Raw genomic sequence first — 20,649 nt, forward strand, 5'->3', positions numbered from 1 at the left:
TCTCATTATAAGAGATTTGCTGTCTCATTAGCCTGGGGTTTTTCCCACCACAAGACCCATGGATCACTCCAGCTGCAAATCCAGGTTCTGCTGTGATGAGGTGCATGGCCCTCTGCTCTAAGGAGCAGTGTGAATAACACACAGTTTTGGCTCCTGCCTCAAAAGGAGTCAATCCATTTGGACCTGTCTCAATCCAGTTGGACTCACCAACACAGTTGAAGCCTTTTTCCTTTTTACACCTCCTGGAACAACCATCTCCATCCAGCAAGTCCCCATCATCACATTCCTCCTCCAGGCTCCTAAGAGGGCAACAGCCAGATGTATTATTACCACCTTTGACTCAACACCCACCCCTGTGCTCCTGCCCAGTCATCAGTGAGGACCCCTTATCTTGGTTCTATTTCCACAGAAGCAGTTCAAAAGGAAGAACCACACATGGAATTAGATAGAGAAGAGAAAACACCTTGCCAGGGGATAAAAAGAGGTTGAAGTCACAGCATTTGGGAGCAGACATGATTGTACTGTGACTTTGCTGTAAAACCTGAGCAAGAACTCTGGGAGAATGGAAAAAGTGTAGAACTAAACACCAGGAAGACCTGTTGCTGGAGAAAGCAAGTGTTGGAGAAGGCAGGAGATTCTGAAATGGGGCTGGGGTTTCAGTGGGAGCTGGAGAAGGAGGCAGGAGAAGGGAGAGACAGAAGGTTCCTCTCCCTTTCCCTTTCCTTACCCTGCTAAGAAAACTGATTTCAAATGAAAGTGATCCTGAGGATCCTGGAAGCTGAAGTCTGAGAAAGCTCAAATAAGGAAATCTGAAATAATTATCTCCCAGGCAGAGCAGATGAAGCATTGGGCTCTCTCAGTGTAGAGGTGGTGCATCCCTCATTATTTGGGGTTTCTGAGCAGAGAGGGAACAGCTTTTTAAAGACACCACACCATGTGGGACTGTGCTCATTGCAGAGGCTGCTCCTGCAGGGCCCTGAGCAAAAAGTTATGCTGCCCACTTCCAAAGGCAGATCCTTGGGGCTGGACTCTGGAACAGTTTGCTGAGGTGGGCCAGAATCCAAGCTCTGAAGTCAAGAACAGAGGATGTTCAGGTTGGACCCCTCATGCAGACCATCTCCTATGCACATGGCATTTCACAAAACACAAGCTCTACAGCTCAGTCTACTGGAGGGATTTTGTAAAACAGCTTCAGCCATGTACCCATGCATGGAGGACCCACCTGCTGCTTCCCTTTGGGGCAGGATGACCTAACAGCCTAAAGAACCTCAGCTGAGAGCTTGAGGAGCTCTTCAACTTACGTGGCCACCTTCCCATCCCCACAGTAGGGTGCTCCATGCACATGGACGAGCGGTGGGGACGCTTCTCCTGAGGTTGTCCCAGAGACCACCTGCACCTGGTAGTGGTACACCTGCCCAGGAGTGACTTCCCTGCAGGGACAGAGAGAACTTGAGGGAGCAGCAACATCTGCAGCACTGAGATTTGCTCACCACAACTATAGACATCACGTGTATATATCCAGTATCACTCTGATGTGTCTTCATACTCTGCCAGAGGCAGAGCCTGTGGAAAGAGAGCCTCTTTTAGGTCATTATTTCCCAAGGGTCTGAGATGGGGAGAAGTGGAATTAGCTTGAGTAATCATTTTACTCGTTGTATTGATGGGGGAAATGCAATTTTATGGGTTGCATTGATGGGGAAAATGTTTCTGGGTTTAACAAGCTCCTTCTAGCTAACCTGGGCTCATGGACAAGGGTCGTGCCAGCACAGTGGGTCTGCCACACCCTTGCTCAATGGCACTGGATGCAGCAATTCCCAGAGCAGGGGGACAGCAGGAAGAACAACACAGAAGCAAAACCATGCAGGGATTCAAAGGGAGAAGACACAAGGAGGTAATCAAACCCGACTCAGCCACCCCTGAGCCCAAGACAGAGCAGCCTGCGACTCACGTGTCCATGAAGTGGCGGTGTCCCTGCAGGGGGGTGGCAGGGGACCCGTCTGCAAAGGGGGGGTCACGGAGCACCCGGTACTGGATCAGTCTGCAGGCAGAGCACAGGGAGCTCTGGGGCCTGGAGGTCAGCAGGGCTGTGTCTATCTCCATCCTCTCGTCAAAGGTGTAGATTTTAACTCCAGACATCTTTTTAGGGATATTGAGCTTCACGGTGAAGGGGATATCGCAGAAGGTGTCCAGGGGGCCCAGGTGGATGGACTCCCCTTGCTCTGTCAGGATTTCAATGTCAGACAGGGCCTTGGGAGAGCCTGTGGAGAGGTACGTGGTCCAGAGGGTGAGGGAGTCGGGGTAGACAGGGTGCAGGAAGCGCAGCTCCAGGATGCAGCCGTGTGGCTGGGGACATGGCACCGTCATGTTCATGTCATACAGGTGCAGCTCTGGGCTCCAGGCCTGCAGGCTGGGCTCACAGGGCTGATCCACATCTGGAGGACCTGGGACAAGGAGGAAGATGGTGTAAACCTGGTTTCACAGGAGACCCACACCCTATAGCCTGCTTTAGCACCTCCAGGCTGTAACTGCACACCCACATGCCCTAGACCTGGTGGCACCTGCCCTAACACCCTGGAAAGCAACAATCCCCACTGGTCTCCCAATTCCTGGGTACTTGCACATATGCACAAGGCTCAGCAGACCTGGTGACTCATAGCCCTCTCAAATGGGAACAGCGGTATCCACACTGCAGCTGGACACAGTGCAGAGACCTAAGGACTAGACACAGCTGAGGAATGTCAAGTTTGCTCTGTAGCCTCACAGGTGTAGAGACTTTGCCAAGGGCACCTGAATGCTCCAAGCAGAGTAGAGACTGAAGCTCTGCACAAGCAAATGCTAGGACAGGTCATAGTCAGGAAGGGGCCAGGTCCAAAGCAGGGAAGCAGGACCTGCTGCTTTTCCAGGCTGTTTTTCCAGAAGATCCTCCAGGACAGTACCCAGGCTAACCTCAGAGCCCCAGCCTGCCTTCCCTCATGGTGGATAAGCACTCAGCAAGAGAAATGGAGTGCTGGCCTTTCAGACCCAGTGGAATTTATCATTATGTAGTAGAAATACCTTTGTCTTCATTAGCCACTGGAAGCATTTCTTAGGGCCCAGCACCAATTCAAAGCCTTCACCCATATAAGACAAGTCTAAAAGTTTCTGAAACGCACAAACTCTCTCTTTTTATCAGAGCAAACAAGCACTTGTGATAACTACAGACACACAGAACCACATCCCCTGGCTCTGCATGGTTCAGCAGCAGCACATGCACCTCACACAGCTCCCAGGATCAGCTCTCCTGGTCTCCTGCCTCCTCTACCCTGCTCTTGGAGGAGCTGAGGCAGCAAGAAAAGCCCAACACCTCCTATGGCAGCTCAGTGTGACCCTGAAAGTCACCACTGTGCCCACAAGGTGGGTCTCTAAACCAACATCTGGGTCTCAGCACAAGAGAAGCTGTAATGCCCAGCTGCTATTGGCATGGCTAGGGAGGAATGGACTGCCCAGGGCTTGGCACAGACTCAGTGGGACTCAGCACAGAGCTCCTCTTGCTCCCTGTGGACAAGACTACATTAAAGTCTGTGAATGTCCCTGAGGCTTCGAATGAGGTCCCAAGATCTGTATTTTAAGACTGATTTCAGTTAAGTGCTTTTCCCTTTGGTCAGTATCTTTCAACAACACCTGGACAATGATTTGATGATTTGGGGTAATATTGGGGTGCCAGTCAGTTTGTCCAAAGCCATCTGGCCATTACCAGGTTTTTCCCTGGGTGCCAGGAAATCCTTCCTGCACTACAGAACCCTTGCAAAGGGAAGACAACTGATTCTTAAAAAAAAAAAAAATTCTTTTTCTTATACCAGAAAGATTCTGTCTGGAGACTCCCAGACAGGAAAAGAGAGGAGACATTTACCTTCTGCTTCTTCTGGGGTCCAGTAGCCAGAGGAGTCGCAGACGCGGGGGGAGGAGGCCTCGTGCACGTACTGCCGGAAGGTGCCATCCTCAGCACAGCTGTCACACAGCCTGTCCTGCTCCCTGCTGGCACAGCACACACCCTGCCATGGCTCAGGAGGAACAGGCAACTCCCTAGACACGTGTGTCCAGGTGGTACCAGACAGGGAGGTGGAGAAGCAGAGCTAAGGTCTCAATCTCTCTGGGTATACCATGCTGCTTGCAATCAGCTTCTTCAAAGACAGGGAAATATGAGCGCCCATGGGACAGGCTGGATTTAATCTCTCTTCTCCATGCTCTCTAGGTAGTCTTGGATGGATCCCATCCCTGCCAGTCAGAGCTAACAGACCCCACACACCCCAGGGCAATGCCTCTGGACTAGAGTGGGTGCAAATAAGGCGCTCTCTGCTAAACCCAGGGTCAGGGTTTGGCTTTCAGCATTATTGTAATACAAACCAGTCACAATATTATCAATTGCCATGCTCTCCAGAAAAGATAAAGGCACTTTTCTACTATAAGGCCCAGCCCTCAGCCACTTTCCTTGACCAGTTCTTCTCAGGGGATTCAGGACTGCCACAATGGACCAGCTCCTGAGACAGTTATGAGAGACAACTTGGGATGGTTCCAGAGGGCCTCTGTTCTAGACCCATGTTTTCCTGCTCCCAAATCACTTCTTCCCCCAACAAAGCAGTTTATTTGGATGACTCAAGGCTACCCAGCACTCTGAGCCTCTCCTGTCTGTGGGGTGACATGCATGTCTTGTTACTCCTGAGCAAAAGGGCCATTGTGGAGAGCACCCATTCTTTGAAAAGTCAGCAAACACTGACCCAAGAGTGACCCAGCTGCCATCAAACAGCATTTTCCTTTTAATTATAAAAGACAGCTTTATGAAGCAGCTTCAAAACAAGTTCAAAAGCTCTTTATGTACGTGCTTATGATCCCATAAGCAAAAAAAGGCCCCTAAAAATAAAGTCTCACCACCTAAAACACGGTGGACACTGAAATAAGAGGGGCTGCTCAATAGAGACACTGGTGGTGTATCCAGGTCTTGGTGGCTCCCTTTGCGGGGAGAAGACAGACATCCACCCAACACTCATGGCTGTGCACTCCTCAGCAGCCAAACAGCTCTGGCTCCTTGGCATCATTTCTCTGGCTTGAAAAGTTTCCTGACTTACCCCCAGTTAGCTGCTCTGCGAGCCCATGACAGCGCTGGGAACGAAACCCAGCTCTTGTGGTTCGAGCTCCCTGCCTTAACCACAAGGCTGCATTTCCTCCTGGTAAATAGCTACTTTATACAATAAGTGCTAAATGAAGCTCATTTTTCATTCCCTGATTGCACTCTGGGGTTTTAGGGCTGGCTTTGCCTGCGGATGCTCTTTGGCTTCCCCTCCCGGCACCCCGAGAGCAGGAAGCTTGCAGGAGAGCCCATCTGCCAGGGGGCCATGGCAGCAGCCTGGCTCTGGTGCCCGAGGGCTCTGCTGGAGACCAGCAGGGTGGGAAGGGGACTGGCACCGCAGAGATGCCTTGTCCCTTCCTGTGCAAGCCCAGGAGCACAGTGCCTCACCTCTCGTGGAGGACGCCGCTGATGGGAGGCAGCCAGTAGATGCTGAGGGAGTGCTGAGTCTGCCCGGTGACCATGGGGGGGATCGGGATGGGTGCTGGCTTCCTGCTGTGTCCCCAGCGCTGGTACACCAGGTCCAGGTAGCAGTGCATGCGGGCTACCTGGTTGGGGGTGAAGCTGTTGGTGCACTCATCATCTGGGGGACGAGAGAGGCCGGGCCGAGGGTTAGGGCACGCCAACATGCGCCCTTTGCTCCTGGATAAACTTTTTCAGGGACTGCTAGGGAGGGCTGGGAGGCACCAGCGTGCGGTGGCTGTGCTGCCGGGGCTCTCTGGTGTCGTGTGTCCCCAAAGCCACAAGATGGCACTGCCACAGCGGCTCCAGGTCCCCGCACCCGCCCGGCACCCGCACCTGGGCAGTGCCACCGCAGGAGCGTCAGCCCGGGGCATGAACTGCTCCTCCGGCTTCGCTCCTCCTGGCATGGCAGGAGAAACGCCAGCCCCCCGCGGCATGCCTTGGGAACCACGCCAAAAGGGTTCAGGAGGTTAAATAATAATAATAATAATAATAATAATAATAATAATAATAATAATAATAATAATAATAATAATAATAATAATAATAATAATAATAATAATAATAATAATAATAATTCAGGATGTTACTAATAATAATATTAATAGCTTCAGGACTGAAGAACAAAGGCACGCACAGACAAGAGGAGCCTTGGTGCATGTCCAGCACCACTGGCAGGAAGAGAGGGATGAATAGAAATAGCCTGAGGGAAGAAAATGGTTAAGCAGCTACTGCAAGCACTGCCTGACCCATCCCAATACACCAGGAGGGTCTCTGTTGGTTAGGGAGTGAGGTAAGGCACTACTGATGGAGGTAAACCCAAGTTTTAAGGAAGGTGACCCCTTGTGACTCCCAGCAAGGATGACTCGTTACCTGTGTAACTCATGTAGTTGTTGAAGGGTGTTCCTGTGAAATGTGTCTGGCCACAGGTGTCATTGGTAGGGTCTGGATCCCGACAGAGTTTATTCTTTGGGGTGGGGGCAGTGTCAGCACAGAGGTCTCCTGTCTCCATGGATGGAGTGGTCTCCCTGCAGGGATCCTCACAAGACTCCCGCTCGCTCACTCCCTTGAAGACGTGGTAGAGCCCCAGGACGTGCCCCACTTCATGGATCATGGTGTTGGTGTGGCCAGGCATGCCGTAGTAAGCAGGGTTGAGGACAACTCCACCTGGAATTGCAAGTACAGAGAGCATCATTCCAAGAAAGGGACAGTGGGCATCTGTCATTACTCACCTGTGAGAGGTAAAACTCCTCTTGTTGTGTTTCCAGGCCACAGATGAGGGGCCAGATGGAGACCCAAAGATGGACACACAAAGATGGACATACTCAGCCTCTTATGGATAGGAAGAGGCTCCTTTGCCCTCTTGGGTTGGAGCAGGGTGGGTGGTTTTTCTTCCCCTCCTACCACTCTATTCCCCCCTCAACATCTTCCATCATTTCAGCTACTGCTTCCCTCTGCATCTTTTTGCACAACTGGAATTCAGTGTCTGCTTTGGATCACACAGCTCCAAAGGAGGTTTGGAGCCAGAGCACCAAATCGAGCCATGCTGTGCCTTTACATGGATCATCTTTTGAAGCAGAGGACAGAAGTCCTTGCCTGGCCCAGACAGGTGTCTAAGGCAGGCTAGCTCCCATGGCAGGTGAGGACAATGAGGTGCTAAGCAAAGTCCCAACTCAGCTGTGCCAACTAGAAGCCAGATTCAGCAAAAATCCACGTGAAGATTGAGGTGCACTACCTCCAGCCCCTGCTGAGAAATCACCCATGACCTATGCTTCAACTTCCAAACCAGACTCTGTGAGGTAAACTAAAATTCTCACAAGGTATTGTTGAAATCCACTAAGCTCCTGCCACAAACCTGACCCAAATTTAGTGTATTTTAGAGTGGGATTTCCCAGGACATAGCTTCTGAAGATCTCTTCCTCCCCTTCAGAGGGGTCTGCATGTGAGCAAGGGGCAAATGAACCCAACAAGATCCTTACAAACCATCACAACCTACTCCTCTTCACTGGGGTACCCCAACCCCTGACTCAAGGGGACACAAAGCTTGTCTCCAATCCAGTTTGGTGCAGGTTCAGCTGTCAAAGATGTTGGAGCATGGACACAGGTTAGACCCCCAGAAACTGCCCCAGAGCAGCCACCTCTGAGAGCAGCAGCACGGAGCTGGACAGGACCCATGATCATCCTGCCCTAAGCTGAACTGTGGCTGCAGGGCAAGTAGTTTTTCCTTTCCTGTGAGCCCATCTGTGATGGCAAGAACAAGGATCAAGGATATTGACAAAAGCCAGGTGGAACACAGCCTTCCCTTTGCTCACTGCCAGCATCTCCAGCCCCTGACCCGAGATGCACACCCTGTGCTGATGGCTCTGTACCACATCTGCTAGGAAACTGTCCACAGAAGGTGCTCAAGAACAAAAAAAATTTGCTTTGCTGGCCTCCTTTTATTCGCCTCCTTTATTTTGTCCAGATTAAAATTTCTTTGGAATCTCTTCATTTTTCTCCTTGTTTTGAGGTTTTTCACTGGCCATTTCCCCCCTTTTTCTCTTCTCATTTTCACACTCCATCCACTTTTCCATGCTGCCTTACAGTGAAGGAGCAAGGGCTGGGAAGCATCAACAAGACAGGGGTGCTAAAAGCAGACCCCAGCATGTGCCCAGGCTGACTCCAGGCAACCCCTCCATGCCTCAAGAGGCTGTTTTTACACAACTACTTTTAACCCAGACAGCTTGGATGGCAGTGTGGTGAATAGTTGGCTCCAGCACAGCTTGCTCCCTCCTTTGCAGGGCCCTGGAGGATTTACTGTGCCAGCTACCTCACGGCAGAGCCTCTGCTACTGCATCTCTGCTGATGATCACTGCCCTGCCAGCAAAGTTAGAGCTGGCAGGTGGCCACAGTGTGATCCTGTCTCCAGCCACACAGGCTGCTTGAAATGTGCTCCTGGATCAGCTCCGTGCACTCATGTCCTCGAGTGCAGGGCATTCCTTCCAAGAGAGGGTTTTCTTCAGATCACAGTGTCCCTGGCAAGGCACCAGCAGGTCTGTGACTCCCATGGGGGAGCCATGCTGGGTGAACACTGAGCTGGGGGCTGGGAAGGGACCTTCAGAGACTCCCTGAGCAATTCTCCCAAGCCCTTCCAACAAGGGGTGGAGAAATGAGGGTGGCATCTTCTGTGGAGCACCCTGCGTGTGTGGCCCGTGGAAGGGCTGAGAGGCACCACTGACCTGTCAAGTGGCACCGTTTCTTAGCTCAAAATTCATGTTTATTGCTCTTCCTTCCCACAGTGTGGATCTTCTGTCCAGGGCTTGAGGCAAAGGATGGGTCACACAAAGTAGCTGCATTCCCTTTCTTCCTAGTTGTGAGACAAGAGAGCAAAGGACTTTGCATCCCATCAGTCAGCTCTTGACCCTTTAGTTGCCTGGAGACGGACAAGAAGGCACAGAGGCTGAAAAATCCTTCTGGGACCTTCGTGTTCTGTCCTGTCAACTCTTGGGTTTCTGGAAGCCATCACCCTCTCAATTACCACCCTAGTAAATGCTATAGATAGCAAAGGGCATCCCATTGATGGGAAACCCAGTGGGCACATAAAAGAAAAGCTGCTTTTCATTTCAATCAAAACAGGGCATGAGAGAAGAGAGAACAGAAAGAAAAGGCATCTCTACAGCCAAACCCAAGCCTGAGCAAGGCAGGGGGCTGCCTGCCCAAAGGTCTGAAAGGAGGAATGTGCACAAAGAAAGAAAATAGTGTTCATAAACAAGTAAATGAGATGTGAAAGCCCTGCATGCATCCTGCAGCAGTAACCACAGGGAAAAGGGCTGAGCACCAGGGGCACAGGGCATCCTGGGACCAGGCAGTCCAGCCCTCCTCCCCGCAGAAACCCAGTGCTCTTCCCATGTGGTGCAATAAATGGGATTCCAGTACAGGGGGGCAGAAAGCTGTCACAAGAGAGGGATGCCAAGGCCACAGTACCCTGTCCCCTCCCCTCCTCTCTGCTGGCTTCCCCTATTCCATTCCTCCCCCACACTCCACAAGAACGATCATATTTTTAGTACTCATTTTAACAACTAATTAAATGGCAGAATTAGAAACAGCCTGAGAACTCTGCCTTCCAGAACATCCCTATCCCTTCATTCCCTGTCCCCACTGCTCCCTGATGAGCTGGGAGTGCTCCCAGCTTTGGACCAGGAAGTTCTGTTTCCCCTCTGCAGGATCCTGGCTGTGAAGGCAAGATGTGGAAGTGTTCCCAACAGGATCACCCTCCCCTCTCTCTCCACTGCAGATCAGGCATTCCCTTCTCACCTCTGCCTCCCTCTGCCCTGGGCAAAGGGCTAAACTGGGCATTCAGTGCCTGAGAATCAGCTAAACTGGGCATTCAGTGCCTGAGAATCAGCTAAACTGGGCATTCAGTGCCTGAGAATCAGCTAAAGGAGGTTCACAAGGTCAGCATTCACACAACAAAGCTAAAAACTTCCATATCCCTCTGGTATCAGGGGGGTCCAGTACTGCAAGGCAGGTGAGCCAGAGACTTCTTTGGACTTGCTCACCCAACCACATCCAGGCAGCTGGAAAGATTCAGGTCTGGCCTCAACATCTTGTCTCTCCAGCTGCAGAGCTGGTAATGTCCCCAAGGCCAAGCCCCCACTCTGATCAAGCAACAAGAGATGCCCAGCCCATCAGATTTGTGCTGGTCTAGACTGTGCTTCTCCTCTACTCACACAGCCCTGGAAACTCCTGCTCCCAGGACATTCTCTGCTGCTAGCCAGGGTCTATGGCAATGCTGAAGGACTCCTGCCCATGCCAGTCCCAAAGAAGCCAACCTGCTCCTAGGTCAGGGCTATCCCAGAGGACATTCCCAAGTAACCACAGGACCTTTAAACAGTGAACCACAAAGCTGAACCTGCATTGCAGGGCCAGTCTTCCCCAAACACTGAGTCAGAGCAATTAATGGAACAAATGCATGACAGTTAGTCAGACAGGAAGATGCCATTGCCTAAGGTACCTCGGATGGGAGGGCTGGCCCTCCTTCAGCATCCACTGACCTCTGCCAGATATATGAGCTGGCCTCAGCTTATATAACTACAGAAAGTATTTATAACATCAAATGTTCACCATTCCCTTGCCTTTTGACCACGTTTATGCAGTTCACATGCAGCTACACACGAAGTTCAAAGCATCTGCATTATTACATTACTGGGTTTTTTGAACAAGGCTTTCCACCACAGAAAGTTAAGGATTTTTTTTTAAAGGAATTTCTTCGACTCCTTCTGCTTTGTAGTTAAAAATATTTACTTCTAAGTTCTCAGAAAACTCATTCCAGACTCCAAGAAATCTGAATTTGTGAGGGACTCACTGTGATTATGGTGGAAAGACTGAGACAGACAGTATAGTCACAGGGAGTGGTGCAAACAGACCTGAGACCTACCTCTGCTGCTTGCTGGCAGCAAGTTGTCTTTCTCTGGGAGCTCCACAGCAGCTGAAACATGGTCTATAGAAATTTCATAGACCACTTCAGCCTCTCCAAGCCAGTAATTGTCTTTTATGCTTCATTGAAAGTAGTTGCTCTTGGCTGTATTATTGGTAAACTATCCCCAAGTCTTCAGAAAGGCTGCCTGAAAATTTAATTTCCTCAGGAAAAAAAGTCTGGAGGAGAGCAATAGAACTGTAGGTAATCAGCATATGAATGGTCATGTAACTTCTGGTGGCCCCAAAGAAGCATTGTGAAGAGAAGGGGATGAAAAACAAAGTTCACTGAAGACTTCCAGAAGGTGATGACACTAACAGGAAGGTGAGGTCAACCCTCCTGAAAAACACACTCAAAGATCATGAAGGAATGGTTTATAAGGAGATTAAAATCCAGGTGGCAGATTAAACAACTTTGAGAGATGGAGATGATGGAGAACAATAAATCTAGTGATCTTTGGGCTGTGGCAAAGTATTAAAATAGCAGAAGGGAAGGCAGCTGGAGAAGAAAAAGTCTCATGATGCTTCTCCTGAAAACATCTAAGAAAGTTCAGTTCAGAGAAACAATCAGAGCAAAATCTGACCAAGACTCTCTGCAGACAAGAGGCAGTTTGGCTTCTCAGAGAAGCCAAGGAACCAGTTTGATTCATGCAAAGAACTAAAGCATGGAGGGCCTGTATGTGTGTAGGGAAAAATCAGCATGGCATTTCTGCTCCATGGGAAAAGACAATGGCATGAGGGGTGCAGGTCTTGTGTGCTGACCCTAAAATTTTAAGGTCAGGATAGACAGGAGATTAGCAAGATTTAGCACAAGGAAAGGAGTCTGTCTTTTTGGAGCCATACCCCTCTCTTGTGTATAGACCTGTCTCTACCCCTGGCCATAGCTAGGTCCTTAAGCTCAGGAATTTTTCACAAACTGCCATTAACTCCTCCCAAGGCTTTTCCTTCTCTTTACTCACTGCTTTCCTTTCACATCTACTCAGATTCTCCATTAGCCTCTCGTGAGAGCTTTTGTCAAAAGCCACACATTCATGGCCTCCTCAGTCCTGAGTTTCTTCTGTGTGGGACAGTGATATACATTGTGCAGGGTACAAAGCAAATGATGATGTGGTGAAGCTCACTGTTTAAGGAGAGCAGAGTCCACCACCCGCCCTCCCCAGCTCATTAAATCCAAAACCAAGGACAGTCTTGAACCAAAGTCTTCAGCTCATGCCAGAGACTCAAAGAAGTTCAGATCCAGCTTCATACTTCACAGCTCTGGCACCAGAGTCAAGACAACACCCCTTTTCCCCTGAACCTCCACGCTAAAGCCCTGATCCAGCATTTCCAGATGGTGCCATTTCTCATGTCCCTGGCTGGACACAAGCTCAGAGACTGGAGCTAAATGCAAGCTTTTGATGAGACCAGTCACCCCAATTACCCCTCTGTACAGTGGCTTGCAGGCCATTGGGAGAGGTCTGAGGGGTACGTGTGTGTGGCTGAAGCACTTGCTGCAGTCAGATGATTGTCAAGCTGAGCCTTGGAAGTGGTTTCTGGAAGCTGAAAGAATAAATTTCATGGAGATTTGCCTTTCCTCAACAAGCAGCTGTAGCAATATGCTATTGAAAAAACAGCCCTGAAACTCATTGAGGGAGGGAAACTGGCACAAAGGAACTTTGAAACAGGTCTTTAACAGCAGTATAAAACTTTTCAGGGTTGAACATCACGCACTTGTAAAAGCAGAAGGTCTAGGTCTGCTGTGCAGGTGTCAGGAGTAATTATTTCCAGTTACTTATTGAGAAACACTTTAGACATTTTGACTGCAAAGTGTAAAGGGCTTTGCCAGAAAACTCCAACAACTGAAGAGGTGGTAGGAGAGGCAGGAAAAAGAGAAACAACAGAAATAGCAGAAAATGCACAAAACAACCACATTCTAGGGAACCAGTAGACGTTTCGGCTGCTTTGCAGCCTACGAGGACTGATGACCTTAAGGGTCCGCCCTGAATCCTCTGAGGCCAAGGAGAACCTTGCCTCCAGCAGGTAGTAGGCCAAGTTATAAAAACATGGTAAAATTTGATAGTTATCCCCACACTTGCAGCTGGATTCGGAAGCGGCCAGTTCTGGCTGCTGCCTGGGCAGCCCTGGACTTGATGAAATCTGCCATCTCAGCTCTGAAAACACTGACACTTGTGGTTTGTATCTGTTTGCTAATATGTGCTGCAGAGTGAAGTTCACTGTCTCCAGAATCCTACAAGATAGACCTGGAAGGTCCAGGAGAAACCAAATGTGAGTCTAGAACTCTCTCCAGAGCCTGCACTTATGGTGAACTTGTGGTCCCACTACCTTCACCATCAAAAGTTTCTCATAACAATGTTGAAGCCCCTTGTCAGTGGGTAATCTCACAACCTTGCCCACATAGATTCAGGGAACAGGCAGCTCTTTTCCTTACAGCAGCAGCTGTTGGAACACCCAAACCCTGTTATCATGACCTTTGTATGAAACATCCACAATGTTGAGGCACAGCACATCCACCTCTATTTGCCAAGTCAAGGAAGAGAGAGGAAAGCCAGTAATTCTGAGACCCCAGGAATGGGATAAGTTACTTACCCAGGTGGCTAAGGGCCTCTTTGTCCCACGGCCAAGTGGCAGCACCAGCCAACTCTTCCCTCACTGAACTGGCGAAGTAAATATTGAGGAAATGGGTGCTGTTCAGCTTCAGAGCCTCCTTCAGCTCCTTCACGCTCATGTAAGCCCTGAAAGGTCAAAAGAGAGGAAATATTCATCACACATTGCACACAGAGTGAGGAGGAAAAGTGGGAGCCACCCGTAGACATCCTACAGAGGAGCATTGGTGTTCAGGGTCCCGTGGCCATGAGTGGGCAGCCAACACGAGAAATTCTGCATTGCTTAGGATGCCTCCCAGACCCAAGCTGGCACCAGTGCCAACTCGAGCTGGTTTGGCAGTGCCAAGTGGCTCCTACAATCTGCCATCAGGAACCTGGAGATGGTGAGTTTTCCTTCTCATGGAGAAGGGCTGGTGTTGGTTTTCTGGGGCCTGTAGCCCTGTGTGGGTGGCTGCTTGCTAGGGTTCTGAAATCCACAAAGCTCAGAGCTCCAGGCAGAGTGTAGCTAAAAAAGGCATGCCAAAGGGAACACAAAACTGCCACAACATGCCTTCCTCCACAGCTTTTCCCTTGGATCCAGCCTTAGCCCAAGGCTGCTTTTACTGCCTAGGGTTAGGGTTCCGAAATCACAGAGCCCAGAGCTCCAGGCACACTGCAGCTGCAAACATCCCAAGGGGAACCATAAACAGGATGCCTCCCAGACCCAAGCTGGCACCAGTGCCAACTGGAGCTGGTTTGACAGCGCCAAGTGGCTCCTGCAATCTGCCATCAGGAACCTGGGATGGTGAGTTTTGTTTCTCTGGGAAAAGGGGTGGCATGTGTGTTCAGGGGCCTGTGGCCTGGAGTGGGCTGCCGCCTCCTGAAATTCCAATCAGTGCAGGATGCCTCCATGACCCAACCTGACCACCACCAACTTGGGCTTCTTTGACAGTGCCAAGCACCTCCACAAACTAACATGAGGAACCTGGGCTGCTGAGTTTGGTTTCAGAGGGAAAAGTGTCTGGACCAGACCTGGAGACATCGTCAGCTCTGAAACCAAGAGCGTGTTAAAGCACTGAAATATCCAGCATTTCCACAGGATGTCCTGTGACACTTCAAACTCTGCTCTGTAAGGTGCAAGTTCAGGTAGTGAGGGGTTTGGGAGTGGGTGGAAGGCACTCATGCAAGCCTGAAGAAGTTTTGCTCATTACAGTAGCTTTGTTGGTGAGTTCTCACCCCAGACAAAGCTTTCCAATCATGGCAACAAAAGAAGCCCCACAAAATATGAGAATAAATAATAAAATATGATAAAACAGGAGAAGAAAATATGAGAGGAGGAAGGAAATGCAGAGGTTGGTCCTGCTGGGGAAAAGAGAGGGGGTTTGGCATCAGAAAACTGGAATTTGAGTTGGAAGGAGAGAAGAATTAATCCAGAACCCCAACTGCTTCTAACAAGGGTTTTTCAGGGCTTGTCCCTGATACCGGGCAAGAGAGGAATGGACATCACACCTTACTGTTGGGAGCAGAGAGGGTTTGTCAGCTGGGGCTGAGAAGTGTCTTCTCCAGTTTCTCTAGTCTATCTGGACTTCCATTCCATCCTTTTCCCCAGGAAAACCAGTATGCTATAGATGGCAGTAGGTGGTAAAAACAAGGGTGTCCCAGCAGTGCACAGCCACATCTCTCATCAAAACACATCCCAGGGAATTGAACAAGGAAGAGTATGAGCAAAATTATCTTGGAACATGCTCAAAAAAAAAAAAAATTAAAAAAATTTCTTGCAGCTCTGCTCAAAATGGACCTTGGAGAAGACTGCCCCCTCTGCTCATGATCTGTATCTTTCAGATGAGGTCTGGGATGTCTACAGGAGCCAGCAGAGGAAAAAAGAGCAAGATTTCCCAGAATAAGCTCAATGAGGAGAAGGTAATCTCTGGAGCCAGATTCATCAAAGGGCAAGTTTAGAGGGGAGGGTCTCCTGACAACACTGCTGGCTGTCTCTCCTCCTGTCTTCAGGGCTGGGAATAAAATGCATAAAACAATAGTAGGGAATAAAGAGTTGAAAAAACACAGGAATGTGATATCCAAGACAACCATTTCTAAAGGCCACAGTAAGGTAATGGGCTAGGAGAGGTGGGTAGCAGTCAGGAAATTTAGGTTTCACTCTTCCCTCTATGTGAGTGTTTCTGCACAGGTAAAAAGACTGTATCAAATTCACCAGAACATCAACAGTCCCAGCATTGGTCTTCAGGGAGTTCATGTCCTCAGCTATGCAAAACAATCAAAGTCCAACCTAATATCAGCAATAATAATTCCAATAATAACAGCAATGGAATTATAAGGTCTTGGACTGTGCTGCAAATGCCAGGTACCCTTTTAAATGGACTTCAATGATCCTTGTGGGTCCCTTACATCTTAGGATATTCTCTGATTCTATAAATTAGGTGCTACCATTTCCACCATCTGTGCCATTATCCTCATGGGCTGAGACAGGCTTAGGACAGGTAGCAGACATTGTCTCCACATTTCTATGACTTGTCTTTAAGTCTTCAAAACTTGAAGACCCTGACCCACAGTTTGTGAAGCCATTCATTTAAGAGATTCTGAGCAAGAAAAAAAAAACAACTCATGGAAAGGCTTTAAATACATCACTGTGGAATGATGATGGAAACACACCATTGTGGAAATATGTCATAAGAATGACTAAACCTGCAGCATGAGGCCAACAGCAACATTAAGGTGGTGGAAAGCATTTCACTTATTCCCATGCTTCCAGGAGCAACTGGCATCTTTGAGCTGCGTGGATAGATTATGAAGGGAGCACAGCTGTTTCTTTACACTGGGCTCACCATGAAGGAGCACCAGCTCTGTTTGAACAAGCTGCTTCTGGTGGTGTCCTTTAGCAGTGATGCCCATTAGTGCATTCCTCACTACATGGGATGACAGACAGGAGGATGGAGCTGAGGATGGGCTAAGGGGAAAAAGGCACGTTCTCATCTGAGATGTGAAGTGAGAAAGGAAACCCTTTTCCTTTCTTGTTTGAAATGGCAAGATCCCTAGTCTTCAAGCTGTTACACCAAAAGGCTTGTTTAGAAAGAAAGAGGTTGCTACAGCAAATTGAAGAGAAGGAGGAAAATAATGAAAAAAAATAAAGAATTCCAGAAATAAACTAGAGCAGGGTGGCATGTGGAACAGAGCTGGGAAAATCAAGGGCTATTTCCCTGGACCTGAAACAGCAGAGGCTTTCAAAAGCCACTGCTGACTTGAGAGGTGTCAGATAATCAGGGTCTTCTGACTGCCTCTCTCCTACCAGTCAGCCTCAAAAGACCATCCCAGGCTGGAGGCATCTCACCCATCTTCCCAGGAGCTCTGAAGATTCAGTTACTTCAGACAGATCTTGGCTGGGCTATGTGGCGAGATGAGATGACCAGCTTGTCTTCACCAGGCCCCGAAATCTCCCACCACAAAGCAGCATTCCCAGAACACTTTCCCCAGCCACATCAGCTTGTGGAGAGAAAACTCTCCCAACCGGAAAGGACAAATTAGGAGAATTTGATCCCTTCCCTGTGATGTCTTGCCTGAGCATCCCAGACACGCGCCACGCTGACGCCACCCCTCCAACCCAACCAAGGCGGGAGCAGGCCGGGAGGAATAGATAGTGAGAAGGATAAACAAACCTGAAGGACATACTTGTGGCGTGACTCGGAAGGAATAGAAGCAAAAGTTTCATAGAAATAGAGCATAAGGAGGGGGAGGGGGGAGAGAAAGTCTCCTTCACTCATCAAAGCTGCTCGGGGGACACAGACTTAAAAATAGCATCAATTCCTGACCTATGATATCTCGGAAAAATAGCCCCAAAGCCTTCCAGGCTGTCCAAATTCCAAGAGTCGACGTCAGCCCTATTCAGAGGGATATTCCTGCAGTCCCTCTTCTGGAGACATGATGTTTTTCTGGCTGTCGCCTGCCATTCCCTTGACATTAGCAACATTTTTTGTCAAGTCTTAATTATAAATAACTGTAATTTCCTCCATTGAGAGATCTGGATGGTTCAGGGATGTGTAAGGGTTAGAGGGAGCAGTTCCAGCACTGAGAGCTGTTCAGATGGGTTGGATGGGCAAGGAGAAGAAAGGACCCTAATTTCACCTGCTACAGCACAGAAAGCACAAATATCCTGTTAACATCCCCAAAGATGTGAGCAGAACAATTCTAGAATGGGCAACTCCAATTCCCCTCAAACTAGATTTCCTGCTGGCATCCTTAGGTTAGACAAGGAGCATCCAACTGGCACCTGACCCTTTTGCTTCCTGCCAAGGTTAGGCTCTCCCTCTCCTTCAGTGCTTCTGTGATTTTACTGAGGCAAAAGCAGAGCAGCCTTTGGTCTCCACAAACAGCCTAAATGACAGCACTCTCATCTGCTTCCCAAATAATTTTCCAATGCCTACAAGACTAGAGTATTGCAAACTAGGTGACATTTACAGGAGGATGGGCACTGCAACCCAACATGGAAGCACAAAGGAAGGACAGAAGGATACGTGAAGGTACAGCTGTCAGCTGAGAAGCAAAACACAAACCAACCCCAAAGAACAGGGTAGAGGACAGAAGAGATAGAGATGGGACATCAGGTTTGCCAGATTCAAAGTCAATGTTTTTTTCAAGGGCATCCAAGAGCAACCAGCTGTGTGGTGATACCACCTGGAGCTGGGGGAGGACTTGCAGCCCTGGAAGAGCAAAGCTTGCAAGAAGAGTATGTGCAACAGTAGAGAGGGATCAGGGGTGAGAGGGCACAGAATGACATTATTAGACATGAGAATGGGAATGAACACCATCCAAAATGATGGTATTTGAAGGGGTGAGCCCAGAAATGGTGGATTCCCTTACAACAGGTGATATTGGCTCAAAGTTCTGCTGAATGGCACTGTTTGATGACCTGACACTAAGGCACCACACTGCATCCTGTTTTACTTGCATGGGACATAACTAGGGGCTGTCATCCTGTGGTGCTTCTTGCTGCTGGAAAAAGGAAAAGAAGATGGAGCAGCTTTAGTGACTGTCACCACAGAACAGCAGATTCAGAGACTCCACTGCAGATAGAGAGGATCTCCACAGGCCATTCTGACCCTTGTTCAAAAACAGGTCTAATTAGATTGCATTGTTCAAGGTCATCTGGGGCCTGAACAGCCTCAAGGACAGAGGTTTCCCAAACCTTCTGGGCAACTTATTCTAGTGTTCAAGCATCCTCAAGTTAAAAATAATTTCTAAAGTCTAATCCAAATTTCTTACATTCCAAATTGTGTCCATTGCTTCCTGACAATTGTCTTCTTGGCATCCTGCTCCATCTTCCCTGTGTCACCCCTTCCTATCAAGGGGGGAAAATCATCAAATGACAGTAGATTTGCATGGTAAACTCTTACTGCACTAGACCTTACCTTATTAAAGTCTAAAGAACAAAAGCTCGCTTTCTGAACAGTTGAAAAATCACACCCCACCCATGATCCCAGACCTCCCTGGAGAAGTCACATTCTTTTCTCATGCTTTTCCTTGGAAACTTTTGTCCTGACCACAGGGGAGACAACACCTTCCTAACCTGGTTGTAAGTCAGGCTCTGAGCTGGCTTGGTCAAAAGAGAAGACTTGATATACCCAGAAGAGACAGAGCTGTTGCAGCTTTTCCAGCACAAATCTCTGGGAGCAACAACAGGACCATCGCTGGTGGGCAAGTGGAAGAGATGAGAGGATCTGCTAATCCATGGGGCAGCAGAAAACACAGTGAAGCTGTCAAACAAGCCTAATGTGGGAGAAGAGGGGCAAGAGTGGCACTTTTTAGTGACAATTACACCATAACAGGAAGCCTGGGGGCCACAGTGGCCATGATGAGCAAGACACAAAAGATGGCACCTCCACATGAAAAGCAAGGCCAGCACATACCCCCTGCAGTACCATGAATCAAACTAAATTCTCTGGGTACTGCAAAGGGTGCAGCATGTAATGCCACAGAAATTCCACTGCAATTCAAAAATAGGAGTCTTTTCCCTGTAGACCTTTCAGAGGGGATGTGGGAGTGGGGTTGGGTGGAAGCTGTCCAAGTGCCCTCCATGGACAACTGGAAAATACTTGAGACCCAGCCAGCGGCAACTAACCATACAGCCTGAAGAAGTCACAGGGGATTCCTGGCTCTGCTTTCATGTTTTTCAACCACTGCAAGGAAATTCCTCTTCCTACTTCCTGCAAGCAGAGAGGCTCCCTTTTCCCCCAAACCTCTGCTTGACAAATGAGGAATCCCTCAGACTTCCCAGCAATGAGCACCAGTCTGCCAATACATTTTGAGCATGTGGGTAAAACATTTCTCCAAGGCTGCAAAGGGTTAATGACAAACACAGCAGAACCAGAGCTCAGTCCATGAAGACAGGTCCTGATCCAAACGGTGTGAACATTTTGGGAGAGCAGACTCTCTAAATTCATCTGTGAAGGGAGATGCTCCTCCAGATGGTGAGCCAAAGTGGGTATCTTCCATTTTGGCCCACTAAAGGACTCCTCCTTCAAGATGAATCTTCAGCAGGGGGTCTGAATAGGTGGGGCTCCACACCTGGGCTCTCTGCTTGCATAAATGAATCTTCCTTGCTAGAATCTGGCAACCCTCACCCCTGTTCTCGTCACACCTCAGCCCTGCCTCCCTTCCTGCCTGCCACAGGCAGACAAAGCCCACCACCACAGCACAAACACAGTGTGACCCTGGAACAGAGGATGAGCCCAGATGAGTTACCTGCTCTGCTTCCAGACAAGGCTGATGGTCATTCTTACAACTGCAGCTGCCTCACACTCTGGGTGAGGCACACTTTTACCTGCCCCAAAAGTTCTGGCATTATTAACACAGCTGGGGGGATGCTGTGTTTTTGAGTCCTTCTGTACTTACTGAGACTATTTGCATCCCCATGACCATGTCTGGGAGCTCTGACTCCAGTCCAGCACGCTGCTGGTACGCCACAAACATTCTCTGCCAGCATCATGACAACTTGACAAGGCAGTAACATCCAAATGACTCTCATCTGGACAGGCTTTG

At 49.1% G+C, this 20,649-nt stretch overlaps 1 protein-coding gene across 1 annotated transcript in view; it reads right to left on the bottom strand.

Annotated features, from left to right (window-relative positions):
* PAPPA2 (pappalysin 2) overlaps positions 1–20,649 on the bottom strand; it is an 88,771-nt gene that overhangs the window by 46,488 nt on the left and 21,634 nt on the right. The window contains exons 3-9 of the mRNA XM_054515841.1: positions 13,604–13,749; positions 6,437–6,730; positions 5,492–5,684; positions 3,890–4,011; positions 1,949–2,441; positions 1,302–1,430; positions 208–299 (exon numbers count right to left, since the gene is read on the bottom strand). Of these exons, the coding sequence (XP_054371816.1) occupies positions 208–299; positions 1,302–1,430; positions 1,949–2,441; positions 3,890–4,011; positions 5,492–5,684; positions 6,437–6,730; positions 13,604–13,749 (1,469 nt within the window). The remainder of the gene's footprint in view (positions 1–207; positions 300–1,301; positions 1,431–1,948; positions 2,442–3,889; positions 4,012–5,491; positions 5,685–6,436; positions 6,731–13,603; positions 13,750–20,649) is intronic.

The sequence above is a fragment of the Molothrus ater genome, chromosome 9 (assembly GCF_012460135.2).
Source record: "Molothrus ater isolate BHLD 08-10-18 breed brown headed cowbird chromosome 9, BPBGC_Mater_1.1, whole genome shotgun sequence".
NCBI classification, from domain to species: Eukaryota; Metazoa; Chordata; class Aves; order Passeriformes; family Icteridae; genus Molothrus; species Molothrus ater.